At 39.9% G+C, this 16,055-nt stretch overlaps 1 protein-coding gene across 1 annotated transcript in view; it reads left to right on the top strand.

Annotated features, from left to right (window-relative positions):
* LOC126260962 (cytoplasmic aconitate hydratase-like) overlaps positions 1-16,055 on the top strand; it is a 322,737-nt gene that overhangs the window by 207,065 nt on the left and 99,617 nt on the right. Inside the window, exon 10 of the mRNA XM_049958487.1 lies at positions 9,044-9,203. Within this exon, the coding sequence (XP_049814444.1) occupies positions 9,044-9,203 (160 nt within the window). The remainder of the gene's footprint in view (positions 1-9,043; positions 9,204-16,055) is intronic.

Raw genomic sequence — 16,055 nt, 5'->3', positions numbered from 1 at the left:
GGTTCCTAGCCAATTCTTTGTCACTAAACTTTGAAAAAACACACTACATGCAGTTCAGAACTTGTAAGGGGTGTCCCAAGAGTATATGTCTAACATACGATGACAAGAAGATAGAAGAAGTGGACAGTGTTAAATTCTTGGGATTACAGCTTGATAATAAATTCAACTGGGAGGAGCACACCACAGAACTGCTGAAGCGTCTTAACAAATCTCTATTTGCAACGCGAATTGTGTCAGACATAGGGGACATAAAAATGAAAAAGCTGGCATACTATGCTTACTTTCATTCCATAATGTCATATGGGATTATTTTTTGGGGTAGCCAAGCTAAAGTTTTCCGGGCACAAAAACTTGCAGTAAGAGTTATATGTGGTGTTAACTCAAGAACATCCTGCAGAAGCCTGTTTAGGGAACTAGGGATACTAACTACTGCTTCCCAATATATTTATTCCTTAATGAAATTTGTCATTAAAAATATATCACTTTTTCAAACCAACAGCTCAATTCATGGAATCAATACTAGAAATAAGAATAATCTTCACAAGGATTTAAAGTCACTTAGTCTTGTACAAAAAGGTGTGCATTATTCAGGAACACACATTTTTAACAACTTGCCAGCAGCCATAAAAAGCTTAACAACCAATGAAATTCAGTTTAAGAGAAGCCTAAAGGATTTATTGGTGGCCAACTCCTTCTACTCCATTGATGAATTTCTTAGTAAAACCAACTGATTTGTATATAAGTACAACATAACTTCTGCACAATTTCAGTGCAGTAATGTGTTCATTGTAAATAAGTATTACAGTAGTTGTATTACATGTTTATTACCTTATAAATAAATAAAAAACTTTTTTATTTTAAATTCAGTGCATTAGTATTTGTAAAATGACTCTTAGTGTTCATTAAAAAATGACGATCATTCCACTTGGGACCTGTGGAATGGTACATTAGCTTATTTGTTTTAGTTGTAAATATTTGTCATGTATTGTTGTTTTTCTGACATGTTCTACATCCTGGAGGACCTCCTCACTACGGATCAATTGGAATGAAAGTAAATCTAATCTAATCTAATATTCCCTCTTTATGCTATCATAAGCCTCACTGAAATCTAGAAATATTATACGCCTTCCCAGTAATTTGCCTTAGAGTGAATAAATAATCTAATGTGGATCTATTTCTGTGGAAACTGCATTGGTAGTCCCCAATTAGTTCTCCAGTTATTGGAATCAGCCTGTTTAATAGGAAAATCAGTAGGATAAGTGGCATCCATTGAAGCAGTTTCTCTGCACTCATCGCACACAAGGTGGTCATTCTTAACCATGGGGCATACAACTGGAAACTCCAGGTTGGAATATCAACAATATAAAGATAAGATACAATGACTAACTTAATTCATTTGATTCCTTTGGAGGAATAGGGCATCCAGAAGAACTCGCCATCCATCTGTCTTCGCCATTTTCCCTCAATTCCACCTAGATCTTGTCAACTCTCCTTGGTTCCCCTTCCATCATCCTCTTCCATGTACCTCTACGCCTGCCTCTGTTCCTTGTCCCTTGGAGATTTCATTCCAGTCCCTTCTTTTTGATTGTTCCATCTGCCTTTCTCAGTGTGTGCCACAGCCATCTCGGCTTTCTGTTCCTCTGTAGGTATTTGGTTTGTTTTTCTCCAGATATCCTCATTACTTATTTTTACTGGCCACCAGATATTCATTATGCACCACAGACCCCTATTTAAGAAACTCTGCAACTGTGATGTTGTCTGTTTAACTACTTTCCAACTTTCATTGCCATACAGGAGGACAGCCTTCACATTTGTATTAAAAATACAAATTTTAGTTTTGCATGTAATGTTCCTGTTTCTCCATATTGGATACAGTTCTGTGAAGGCACCATTTGCCTTCTTTGTGAAGTCCTTCGTATCTTCTCTGGCTCCACCATCTTTTGTCACCACAGACCCAGATACAGGAATGAATTGACGATCTCCACTGGCTGCTCCCGTAGAAACAGCGGCACTTCCATATTCCCAGAATTTATTCTCATTTTCTTTGTTTTATGTATGATTGTCTTGAACCCAGCAATCTCTGCTTCTTTTTTCAGTGACTTTAATGTAGCTTCATATCTTTGAGCGTATGAACTAATAAAACAATGTTGTCGGTGAAATCCAAATCCTCCAGGCCTTCATGAAGCTCCCATTGGATTTCTAGTCTCCTGCCTGCTATGACTCTTTGCTATGACTCTTCTCATAGCTGAGTTAAAGATAAGTAAGAAGAGTATTGGTGACAAAATACAGCCCTGCTGGACTCTGTTTGTTACCTCTGTTGGATCTTCCATTGTGGAGTACACAACATGTGTGTCCATCATACAGATCTTTGATGGTGTTGAGAATCTTTTGTTGTATATCATACTTCTGTAGCCTTCCACAGCACTTGATGTTTCACAGTCGAAGGCCTTTTCATAATCGTTGAGTGCTAGGCACATGGTTTCCTGGAATTCTTTGTTTTGCTCTAATGTGATCCTAAGAGTTACTGATAAGATCAACACAACTGGATTGTGCCTGAAAACCAGCCTGTTCTTCATGCAGTTAGTTTCCAACTAAGTCTTTAATCCTATTTAAAATAACTCTGATGAGGACCTTACTGGGAACTAACAGCGATGTAATATCACGCCAGTTGTTACAATCTGACGTATTTCCTTTATTTTGGGAGCTTTACCGCCAATTCACATTTCCACTCCTTTGAGGATTTCTGTTAAAGCCAAATATGCTTGAGCTAGAGGTGGAGCATTTTAATGGTACTTTCAGTATCGGCTTTTAAGAGCTCCAGTGCTATGTTGTGTAGGCCTGGAGCTTTTGCATTTTTAAGGCTTCTCAAAGCACTCCTAATTTCTCCCATTGTGGGATGCTGCAGATTGATATCTTGATCTGCTGTACTTCCTGTGGAACATCCCTCACATGTTCCCTCTTGGTTGTCTTTATGATTTAACAACTCCTTGAAATGCCCCTCTCATCTCTATAGCTGTTGTGCATGTTGGTTTGTAATCATCACCCAATCCTTGCTCTTAACTGGTCGTTCACATCTAAAGTTCTTCAGTGAGAGTCATTTGGTGGTATTGTACAGCTCTCTTCTATTTCCTTGTCTTGCTGCCTCTTTTGCTAATTGTGCTTGCTCATCTAACCATTTTTCCTATTTTCACTCTTCTGTTTGCCCCTCACACCCCCAATCCTCCCACCATCCCCAAGAACCAACTGCAAAGGAGTGCCTCCTTCATCAACCAATGCTACCATGGACTGGAACAACTGAATCACATCCGTCGCCACAGCTCTGATTGTCTTTCATTATGCCCTGGAATGAGGGACAACCTACCCAGGGTCCTTCCTACCCCATTCTAAAGTGCTAAAGTGGTGATCAGTCATCCATGCAACCTCCACAACATCCTAGTCCATCCCTATGCCACTGTCAATCCCACCCATTGCCACAAGGATCATATCCATGTGGAAGACTCAGGTGGTAGACCCTCCACTCCACCACCAGCTTTTCTGAACTGCACAGATTGGAATTATCCTTAAAACACGTTCTCCACTCCCGAAATTATTCCAGCCTCAACATATGTAACATATTGTCCCAACAACCTCCACCAAACAGTATCCACTCCCTCTGCACTATCATCTGCTCTCTATTCCCATCTCCCACCCTCTTTGTGTGCTGCTCTCTGCCAACATATCCCTCATCCTTAAGCACTCCTCTCCTTTTCCACTCCCCCCCCCCTCCCTCTCTCTCTCTCTCTCTCTCTCTCTCTCTCTCTCTCTCTCTGCTCCCCTCCCCCTTGTAGTCCCCTTACCCCATTGTCTTGCCTCACAGCCTCTTGATGCTGCGCCTATTGGCAGCCTAGTCCATGCACACTCCACCAGACAGTGCTCTTCCGTGCCTCATCTCCCCCCCCCCCCCCCCCCTCCTACCTGTCTACAGGCACGGTTTCTGTATTCCGAACTGTTTGCATTGAAAACTGTTATTCTTGTTCCTGTTATGGTCCTCCATTCTTTAATAACTCTGCATACGTGTAGTCTTCATTGAAAGCCTTGTTTTTCTTTAATTTCTTTATTGCTTGCTGCATTTCGTTTACTGTTGGATTTGTTACGTGTATAGCTGAATGAGGTTCTTCAGATTTAAAGTAAGACTGTAGATATTTACTGTAGAGTAGTTGTGGGAGGTATGTCTCCCATCTCTTTTATGTGTCACTCTTTATTTGTCAGTATTTTCCTATGCTGATCCTTTGTAAACTTTTCCCTTGTAGGCAAGAGTTTTAATATTATTTTCTATTTTGATATGTCTGTCTTGCACTATGGTGCTTGAAATACTCTACTCCTCCTAGAGTAGTGTTGTGGTATTCCCATTCCTCTTGTCTTTGGGTTTGTTGTGTTTCATGACAGATTTTATAGTATCTTTCTTTCAGTGTCATACGATTCTTTCCTGGAATCCATGCTTTCCTTGCATTTTTCCTGTCCAGCACTTTATCTTTTTGCACATGTCGTTAAACCAGATTTTGTTAGGTAATTTTCTTTTTCACATGACTGTGGAAGTTATGTCTTGAATACTATTCTTAAAGTTTCCATATGCTTTCGATATCATGTTGTTCCCTCTTGGTCTATGTAGTTGATGTTGGGTTAGTGCCCATTTCTCTTGTAAACTTTTCTTTTATATTTTTTTGCACCAGATTTCCTATGTTGTATCTACTAATTTCGACTATGTTTATATTTAGTTTCCTTTGGAGTTTTATTTTCATTTCTTATACGATGAACATATGGTCTGCTTCACAGTCTGCACCCGTAGAGGCTCTAATGTCTTTAATACTGTTTCAGAATCTTTTTGGATAGCTACATAGTCAAACTTATTAACTACTTGTCCATCTGGTGATATCCAAGTCCCTTAATGAATGTGTTTGGGTTCAGATTTTGTGCTGCTTAGTGTGAAATCATTTTTCATTGAAAAGTTTATAAGTCGAACCCCATTATCTGAACTTTCCTTGTATAAACTGAAATTGTCAGTGATTGGTTTGTAAATTTCTTCCTTTCCTACTTTGACATTAAAAAATGCTAACACTACTGTTAGATTATGCTTACTTCTTGAGTTGAACATGTGTGCCAGTTGACCCTAGAATGCTTTTTTCATGTTGTCATCCATAGCTTCTGTGGGTGCAGGTGCAGGTAAAAATGTGGTGTTGAGTCTGAATTGTGATGTATGGTATTTGATTATTAACATGTTTGAATTCCTGTATGGGGTTATTTATTGTTTTATGAATGTAGAATCACATTTCAAATTCATGGCACTGACCACTGCCTCTGTACACTCTTGTCCTGTCGTCTATTTTCACTGACATCTTTCCTTGCTCTCTTACTTATTGGAGAATTATCAGCTGTACCCTGTACTCTAACTCGTTTATTAGTATTTGGGCACTTCCAGGGCAGTACAGGCTTCTTGTATTCCAAGAACCAAAAGAGCTTTGCCAACTTCCGTTCCCGTAAATTCTGTTCTGTTTCCGAGACATGCGTTGAGTATCCAGATCAGTCAGCATTTTACATGGGGGGTAAGTAGCTGTCTGTGCAGCCCCCAACCTGGAGGACCAGGAGTCTTGATTCAGGGCTGCTATAGGACAGTTGCCTTCACCACAGCTCTGTGAGCCTCTCCTGCTTGTGCTATTGTTGGTCCGCCCCGGGTATTTTACTGACTGGTAGCCTCCATATCTGGAGAGCATTCTGAGTAACTTGTCAGCAATAATTTATTTAGTATTTATATCTTACTCGTTGTCTGCTCTTGTTTTATAGGTAGCCATTACATTTAACAATTTTTCGTTTGTACTCATTACAAAATTTGTGTATTTTTTATATTGCTGTCCCTATTCACACTAGGGTAAGCGTCAGCAGGGATGCACAGACACACACACACACACACACACACACACACATTGCACAGTAATCCCTTGTCAATGCTTTATTGATGTAAAGTAGGCCTTTAAAAGACAGTTCAACATTTATAAATGAAATATTTTATTTCAATTAATAAAAATTATGGTAGATATTAAAAGCTTAGAAATATTTTATGAAAAAATACATCCTTGTAGCAAGAGTTTTCACAAAAAATGTAATGCCTTCTGTGGCACTACATATTTTGAAGAACTGCTGCAACATCTGTTTTCTTGAATTTGTACTCATCAGGTACCATTGGGAAAACAAAAATGTGTAAATCAGTTTTGCAAAGAACAGTTCCACTGTACATATCATCTGACAATTTTCCCAAGGCTTTTCTTGTGTTTGGTTTAATCACTGTAATATAATGAAAATTCACCTTGAGCCAGCTCCCGCCATGTTATTCATGCCATTTGGTTCAGTATCTTTCGTCAAGATATAAAGGAATTTATGACATTTAGCTTTTACTGGGCTTTGGTATACATCAGTGGGGAAAGTTGAAAATCTGTGCCATACCAGGATTCAATCCCAGGTCTCTCACTCATTAGGCAGATGCTCGACCACTGAGCCATCTGGATACAGTGGTCATCGTAACTACATGGACTATCCTAGCACACCTCCTGTCTGAACCAAATTCTCAACTTATCCGCATTCTATTTACGTAGTGCCCCTGCCCTCTATTGTCTTTACTTGCAGTGTTTCGACAATTCCCGTAAGAGTTCGAAAGTGATGTGCATCTGCACTGAAGGGATCATTAGCCAGCCTCAACGTAATTGTATGTGTGGTGTCTGTTCTTTTGGACATGTTGTCAATGACATGGACACTAGATGCTTTATTTTCCGTATCATCCACTTCAGACTCTGAATGTTCTTTTTCACTGCTCTCAAAGTCTTGAAGTGTAATACTTGGCCAGCAGGAACTTTCAGCTTCTTTATACAGGATATTTTGATCATATTATCTTGACCATAATGCATTTTTTCAGAAATGTGGTCAGGCTGTCACTCAGATCATTTTTCTCATTGTCATTCTCATATTCTGATTAAGGAGGCAGCATATCTAAGACTCTCTTTCTGTTGAAAGGAAATATGCCAGCCTTATTAAATCCTGGATTTATGTCTTGTGCTGCAGTACACCTTATTTTATGTTACCGTATGCCGATACACCATGAACGTTATATTTCTTTTGCATATATTTTTAATTAGGTAGTTGTAGAGAATTATCTTACCTTACATGAAGATTATTGTCGAGAACAGTTATTGTTAGCATCCAGATAGCTTATATAATGTGGATGACAACATATTATAACAGCCACAGAATTTTATGTATTTGTTTATTATCCTTGTTGTTGTAGTGTGCTAATTCAGTTTCATTACTGTAAGAAACATTTCATCTCATTCAGCAGTATGTAAAAGTCTCTGAACTTGTGTGCACATAACCAGAATAGCTGAACATAAGATCATGAAATAAGGCAGTCATATGTCATAGAGTTGTTGTATGCAGGCATTCATCACCAGTTCAAAGTATTGTGGAGGTTCCGTGAAAAAGACCTTGTCTGATAACACTGCTGTAATCATCAATTATAAGTACAATTTCCTTTCTCAGTTTTAAAGGGAAGAGCTTTCTATATTTCTGTAATGCGTAGTGAGATGCAGTGATACCTTCTTACACATTGTACGTAAGTGTACAGCACAATTTTGGCTTTCACTTATTAGTACTTCTAGACTCTTCACTGAAAGAGAGAGATTTATATTTATCACATTCAGGCTTAAAGATGGTATGAATTCCTAATATTTTGGATTAATGAGCTTAGAATGACAATACATGGCTGCTTGGGTTCTGGATGGATTAAGCTTTAACCCTGTATGCTGCACCCCTTTTTGATAATGTGTACCACATTATTAACAACACAAAATCTGTAAAACTGCTGCTATTTTTCATACATTTAACTTTTCAAACATTATAAAAGGGATCCATTGAAGATGGCTATTATTTGCTGAAACTTGTTTAGTCAAGAAAATTGAGGAGACTTCTTGTTTTAAAAAAATAATAGGTTCAATACATTTACATACTTAATGATGGATACATCTCTTTGTGTGAACATCATCTGGCTACAATTAACAGAGCTTCTGACACTATCAAAACAGAATTTCTTCAGTGGTTCTCTATCCAACTTTCTAGTCGGCGCCATTTAGAATGGGTGATATAAAAATAAAAAGGAATAGTCAAAATCACATTTTTTTGTTTGACATTCATTGTTCCTATATCATTTTTGAGAAAGTATTTATTTTCAAAAGTTGACTCCTTTCTGTTGTGATTGTTAGCAAGTTTCTGCCTGAAGTTTCGATATTCTTTGTATTTTCCCCTGTTTAATAAATGAACCATTCATTTTCTTATTTCTTTTGATTATATATCCAATATTAGTTCTACATACATTCCTTATTTTAAGGTGTCAAATTGGGATAGAATTTGAAGAAGGGGTCACAAAATAGAGGGTAAAAGTAAATGTATGTGACAAAATTTTTGATGCAACTTTGTTGTTGTCGCAGTACCTACCTTGTCGCTGGAGGTGAGGAGCATGGGAGGGGAGGAAAGGGGAGGCATGGTTCAGGATTGGAGGGGGAGGGGAGAGACGGGTGAGAGTGAAAGGAGGAGAAATTCTGCAAACTGAACTCGCATCCTCCTCGCCCAAAGTGAGACATCTCAGTTCAGTATTAGTTTGAAGATATAATGGATAGTGACTAGTAGCAAGTGTACCCTGATCCATTAGTCATGGTAGACCAAAAAACTAGTCAGTCATTCATTGTGAAACTAAGTAGAGTTGCTGCCCCCCTCCCCCTCCCACATATAGAGAAGCTATTTTCTTTCTTTTCATTGCCTTACGGTGGAAGATGTATTTCAGCTTTGTCGACGAACATATTACTAAAGGCAGCTATAGCATTTATGTTGGCAGCAGCAGCAACAACAGCAGTTTGTGTTGTTGTTATTATTATTATTATTATTATTATTATTATTATTATTAGTAGTAGTAGTAGTAGTAGTAGTAGTAACAACAGTAGTAGTAGTAGAATATTTTCTAATGTTACAGATTGGGTTTAAAGGATTTGGACTACCAAGTGACAAGCTGAATGTGTCGGTGCCCATTATCTATGAGGGCCAAGAATATGTTCTTCGCCATGGTTCAGTTGTCATTGCTGCTATTACATCTTGCACTAATACAAGCAATCCGAGTGTCATGCTTGGTGCAGGTTAGTAAACTAAATGTTTGTCTTTTTAAGATTGGGCTAGAAATGAATAGAAAATGAATTTGGCTAAGGCCAATTTGAAGTGAAAATTTAAATAATGAAACTCTACAGGATGAGATGCTTCTAAAGTACTTTATAATTGCGAGAGATCATAGACTAGTAAGACAAAATGTAATAATAGATAATAAAAGATTATGCTCTCCTCAACCCATATGTTGATTTTTAATAGTGCCTGGATTAGTAGGCAAGGTCATATTTGAGGTGGTGTGTCTGTATGTTATGCAGACCTTTGAACTGACAGCCAGTTATTGGGGAATGAGTCATGGTCAACTTAGCATTTTTCACATTAACAAATTGTTGCCTGAGGGGAAAGAAGCAATAAGTGGCAGGGAAAAAATCTTAGGACCAGCTTGGAATCGAATGAACCGTGGACCTTTGTATTAGTTTGTTACTGTCTCATTAAGCCACAAAGCCTCACAGAATGGATAAAAAGCTAGAAACAAACAGGCATATCAGGAAAAGGTCAGAAATCTAGCTATTGAAAATATATTTAAGAACACTTGATCAAATTGAGTCACATTTTCAGCATCTTAGAAAATGAAGATCATACAGATGTAAACAAAAGCATGTGTTTTTTTAACAAATGTTCTATGGCAAACAGCAAAAGATACCAAAGGTACAAAAACTAAAAGAAAAGAAAATCACATGTAGAATAAGACAGGTATAAAATAAAGCCGAGAAATTCGAACTGAAGACAAAAGAAATGTGACAGTGTGTTGAAAAACAAATCTACTCAGAAATATTTTAAGTGGATGTGTGAAAATACAATCAAAATTCGATAAGAGAAAACAACTGAAAACAGTATGAAAATGAAGATGATAGGACAGAAACTTACGTTAAACAACAAAAAATATGTTATGAAATAACAACACTATGATATAGGATTAATTGCTGCTCATTACGTACAGAAGACATTGAGTGGCAGACAGCCATATTGAAAAAAGACCTCTAGATATTATCTGCTGTCAGACCAAGTGCTTTACTAGATAAAGACAAAACATACATGGGTATAGCCACTATCATCCCTCTGTGGCCTGACTTTGTGTGTTGCAGCAGTTGGCTGTCACAGGTAGTGAGAGTAAAGAAGAAGAGGAGGAGGAGGAGGAGGAGGGATAGCAGGATAGAAGTGTGAGGAGATGCTGAAGTGCTGTCTGTTGGAATGTGCAGGAACGGGATTGCAGGTTGATATGTGCATCATCTGCAGTTGTGCAAAAAGGGGAGAGGAGAGATGCGAAAATGGGGAAAGGACTAAACAATATAGGGCAGTTAAGGGGTGGGGGTAGAATGCGTGAGAGATGCTTGACTGAGAGTTGGGAATGGAAGCAGGTGGAGGGCAGGAACTACCGAAGATTGAGACCAGAGGGATTATGGGAATGAAATATATGTTGCAGGAAGAGTTTCCACCTGCACAACACAGAGGAGCTAGTATTGGTGGGAAGAATCATAATGGTACAGGCCATGAAGCAGTTGAAACCAAGCACATTATGTTGGGCAGCATGCCGAGCATCTGAGTAGTCCAGCTCTCTCTTGGCTACTGTCTGCAGTGGTCATTAATGCAGACATACAATGTGTTGTCCATGTAGAATGTAGTTCAGTGATTGCAGGTAAGTTAGTAGGCCACATGCTTTCACAGCTGGCTCTGCCTTTGATGGACTAGGAGATACCTTTGACAGGACAGGAGTAGCTGGTAGTTGGAGGGTGTATGGAACAGGTTTTGCATAGGTCTGTTGCAGGGATACAAGCCATGAGCCATGGTGTTGGTATGGTAGTGCAGTGGGGATGAACAAGGATATTACATACATTCACCAGGTGGCAGAATACAACTGTTGGAGGGACAGGGAGACTATTCCTAATTTCTTGGCACAAAGAGAGGTAGTTAGAATCCTGATGAAGTAGAGTAAGCTTTAGTTTCTCTGTTCTGGATGGTACTGAGGCATGTCCTGTCAGTGGGTATGTGGGGGATAGCAGGTGACATTGGAGACAAGACATGGGAGGCATGTTCCTGGACAATGTGCGGAGCGTAATTTTGGTTTTTGAAGGCCTCAGTGAGACCCTTGGCATATTTGGACAGGAACAGCTTCTCACTGCAGATGAAATGACTATATGTTAGTTAGGCTGTAAGGAATGAACTTCTTGGAGTGGTGTAATAAGTAACAGCTCTCAGAATGGAAACATTGTTGGTGGTAGGGAAGAGTAGTGTGAACAGAAGTGCTGAGGGAGCCATCCATGAGGTGCAGGTCAACAATGAGGAAGATAGTGTATTGTTCTGAGGAGAACAAGGTAAAGTGAATGGGGGAGAAGCTGTAGAGCTTCTTAAGGAATGTGGATAGGGTGTCATCACCTTCCATTTGCATCATGAAGAGTTTATCAGTGACTCTAAACTAGGTGAGAACTTAGGGCTTCTGGGTGGCTAGGAAGGTAGTATCACTTATGACTGTCTGCATGAATGGCCACCGCCAAACTGTGACCAAGATACAGTTGAGCCCGTGAGCGGAGTAGAAACTTAGGGCGACATCATTTCATCAGTTGCACTAGCAGATAGTCCTGTAACAAAAGAGAGAATACAATACAATACATTCATCATCATCTCACACAGAGACTGTTAATAATGAAATTGACATTCTGTAAATAATGCCAGTTGAGATGTTCAAGCAATTAGAGGTGTGAAGAAAGGAAAAACACCTAGCAATGATGGTGTTTCAGTGGAAATGGTTGAAGCAACAGCTAAAGTAATGCAAAAGGAATTTGTAAAATTATTCACAGAATATCTGCAGCAGAAGACAGTTCTGTGGGAACAATGCTGTGACAGCTCTACCTTAAGAGGAGAGCACAGACAAGACGTAACAAAGTTAGAGACATATCGGCCTCCTCTCTATGATTTACAAGATATTTACTAAAATTATCACCAACAATTTAGAAGAAAAAGTCTGATTTTAATTGAACAGTATTATGAAAAGGATGCTACTCACAATATAGCATAGTGAGGATGCTGAGTCACAGATAAGCACAACAAAAAGGCTATCAGAAAGTGAGCTTTCAGCCAGACTGCGACCAGCAGTGCATGATGGGAAGGGCAACTGGGTCATGGGGGTAAGTTGGAGGTTGGGGCAGGAAGGAGAAGGGATAGCAGATAGCGGTGGCGGATGGTAAAGTGCTGCTTGCGGGGGCATACAGGGACGAGGTGAGTGTGTATTGGTGGAACAGAGTGCTGTGTAGTGCTGGAAAGGGAGCAGGGAAGGGGCTAGATGGGTAAGGACAATGACTAATGAAGATTGAGGCCAGAAGGGTTAGAGGAATGTGGGATTATTTCAGGGTGTGTTTTCCACCTGTGTAATTCAGAAAAGCTGGTGTTGGTGGGAAGGATCCAAATGGAACAGGCTGTGAAGCAGTCATTGAAATGAAGATTGTTGTGTTGGGCTGCATGCTCAGCAATGGGATGGTCCAGTTGTTTCTTTTCCAAGGTTGTCAGTGGGCACACATTCATAAGGACAGAGAGCTTGTTGGGTGTCATGCCCATGCATAATGCAGCACAAAGGTTGCAGCTTAGCTTGTGGATCACATGACTGATTTCATGGGTAGCCCCACCTTTGATGAGATAGGTGATGTTTGTGACTGGACTGTAGTTGGTGGTGCTGGGAGAATGTAATATGAGCCATGAGCAAGGGTTTGGGAGCACAGGTTGTGTAGAGATGGATGAGGATATTGTGTAGGTTTGGTGGGCAGTGGGATACTACTGTCAGCAGGGACGGAAGGATAGTGGGTAGGATATTTTTCTTTTCAGGGCATGATGACAGGTAGTAAAAATCCTGGGGAAGAATTTAATTCAGTTGCTACAATCCTGGGTAGTACTGCATCATGGGGGAATGCTCCTCCATGGGCAGACAGGAAGATTTTGCCAGGTAGTGGGTGAGTGGAGAGATAAGGCACAGGAGATCTGTTTACCTACAAGATTGGGAGGGTAATTATGGACTGTGAAGGCCTCAGTTCGACGTTGGTATATTTCGAGAGGGACCGCTCATTATTACAAATGCAATGGCCATGAGTGGCTATGCTGTATGGAAAGGACTTCTTGGTATGGAATGGGTGGCAGCTGTTGAACTGGAGGTATTGCTGGTGATTTGTAGGTTTGATATGGACAGAGGTACCGACGAAGCCATCTTAGAGGTGGTGGTTAATGTCTAGGAAGGTGTTGAGGAAGGTGTGGAGGAAGTTGCATGGGTGTCCTCACCCTTGATTCAGATCATGTCACCAATATATCTAAACCAGGTGAGGGGTTTGGGATTTTGGGTGTTTAGGAAGGGTTCCTCTAGATGTGCCATGAATAAGTTGGCATAGAATGATGCCTTGCGGGTGCCCATACCCTGGATTTGTTTGTAGGTCATGCCTTCAGAGGAGAAGTAATAGTTGGTGACAATATAATTGGTCATGGTGGCTAGGAAGGAGGTTATTCGTTTCTATTCCATTGGGTGATGGGAAAGTAGTGTTCAATAGCAGTAACACCATGAGCATTAGAGATGTTAGTGTAAAGGGAGGTGGCATCAATAATGATGAGTAGGTCACCATGTTGTAAAGGAACAGGAACTGTGGAGAAGTGGTGGAGGAAATGGTTGGTATCTTTTGTATAGAAGGGTAGGTTGCGGAGTTTTTTGTTGTGCCTATATGTGATTCAGCATCTCCGCTATATGGTGAGTAGCAACTATCTTCTTCGTAATATTGTTACCTTCCATCCTAGATTTTTCTTTGATAGATTTTAATTGAGCAGTTTAGAAGAGGATGCAGCACACTGGATCATCTACAAAATTCTGGCAGGGAGGGGCAATAGTTACGAACTACTTCCTTGTGTAGGATTGAAGGATTAAAAAAATAGATTTTGATTCAGTTCCACCAAAATGTTTTCTAATATTACTGGAGAGTCAACACATTCATTCAGGTTGTTTTAGTATCACAACTAATATGTACATTAGTGCTGCAGCATTCATTAGGTTTTGTCAGATATTGTGAAATTCAGAATTGAAAGAGGAGTCGGGCATGGAAATTCCATATCACCAAAACAGTTCATAGGCATCAGGCATCCGAGAGAAAGTTTTTGAAGGACTTGAACTTGTAAAACAATGAAGGAATTCATGTTAATGGATCATACCTGAACCACCTTGAGCTTTTGTATTTACAGCTGCTGAAGACAGTGACTGGATGGAGAAGAAAATAAACAAACAGAAGAGTAAAATATGTCTTGACCTTTTGATAAACTAAATAGTTTTCAGAATTAACCTTGTGATGTTTCTGGAAAGTCTACAGTCAGTGTGTATTGAGTTATGTCAGTGCGATATTAACTTCTACTGTAAAAGAACTTACAAAAATTAATGGTTCTCAGTGAGTAAGGAATAGATGCAACAGCTAATTACCAGGAGAGACGGGACACTAACAAATGGATCAGGTAACAGACTGAAAATGAATATGAGAGTGTACTGTAATGAAGCTGAATGAGTGGGAGGTGGACCAAGGAAACTTTCTTCTGAATTCCAAGAAAAAAGAAAAGTTAAAGATGACAACCTAATGGAATGTGGGTAGATGACAGTAGAAAACATATTGAACAAAATGGTTCAAATTGCTCTAAGCACTATGGGACTTAGCATCTGAAGTCATCAGTCCCCTGGACTTAGAACTACTTAAACCTAACTAACCTAAGGACATCACACACATCCATGCCCAAGGCAGGATTCGAACCTGCGACTGTAGCAGCAGCAGCAGCAGCAGCAGCGTGTTTCCAGACTGAAGCGCCTAGAACCGCTTGGCCACAGCAGCCGGGCATACTGAACAGAATATCTGTAATATGATATAAACAAATGGATAAAAAATCTACTCACCAAGTGGTAGCAGGGGGGCACGCACGCACGCACGCACGCACACACACACACAATTATTTAACTATTATAAGCTTCTGGAACCAGTGGTTCCATCTTCTGGCAGAAGAATTGAATGGGAAGGAAGAGGGGTGAAGGAAAAGGACTTCTTCTGGCAGAAGAATTGAATGGGAAGGAAGAGGGGTGAAGGAAAAGGACTTGAGAGGTTTAGGGAAAAGGGTACAGTTCAGAAAAGTCACCCAGAACCCCAGGTCGGAGGAGACTTACTGGGCAGGATGAGAAGGAAAGATTGATTGTTGGAGATTGCACTGGATTAGACTTCAAAACCTGGGAGCCTAAAGGTGGAAGACAGGGTAATATGCAAGATAGAGATTACTATTAAAACAGGCTGCATGAGTTAACAAGAGTGAAAAGCAAAAAGCAAAGTGCATTGTATGCAACAGAGGTGGGAGGGGGATGATGAAAAAAAAGAAGAGTCAGAAAATAAAAGGTGCAGGAAACCAAGGAAGACAGGAGTAGTTACTGTGAATAAATTCTGAGGCAGAAGGAATTAATGTAAATTACGGTCAGGTGGATGGTGACAACCAAGGACACGTAGTGTTAATTCCCACCTGCAGAATTCTGAGAAACTGGTGTCTGAGAGAAGAATCCAGTTGTCCTTGGTTCTTGTCACCCACCTGGCCTTAATTTACATTAATTCCTTCCATCTCAGCATTTATTCACACTAACTACTCCATTTTTCACTCCATTTTAGTTTCCTACTCCATTCATTTTCACTTAGCTTCTCACTCTTATTAACTCGTGCACGATGTTTTAGTAGTAATCTCTGTCTTGCATATTGCCTTGTCTTCCACCTTAAAGCTCTCAGGTTTTCAAATCTCATCCAGTGCAGTCCCCAACAATCAGTTTTTCCTTCTCGTCCCATCTGGTAAGT

This window comes from Schistocerca nitens, chromosome 5, assembly GCF_023898315.1.
Source record: "Schistocerca nitens isolate TAMUIC-IGC-003100 chromosome 5, iqSchNite1.1, whole genome shotgun sequence".
NCBI lineage: Eukaryota > Metazoa > Arthropoda > Insecta > Orthoptera > Acrididae > Schistocerca > Schistocerca nitens.
Note: the sequence above shows the minus strand (reverse complement) of the source record. Positions and strands in the feature narration are given on the sequence as shown.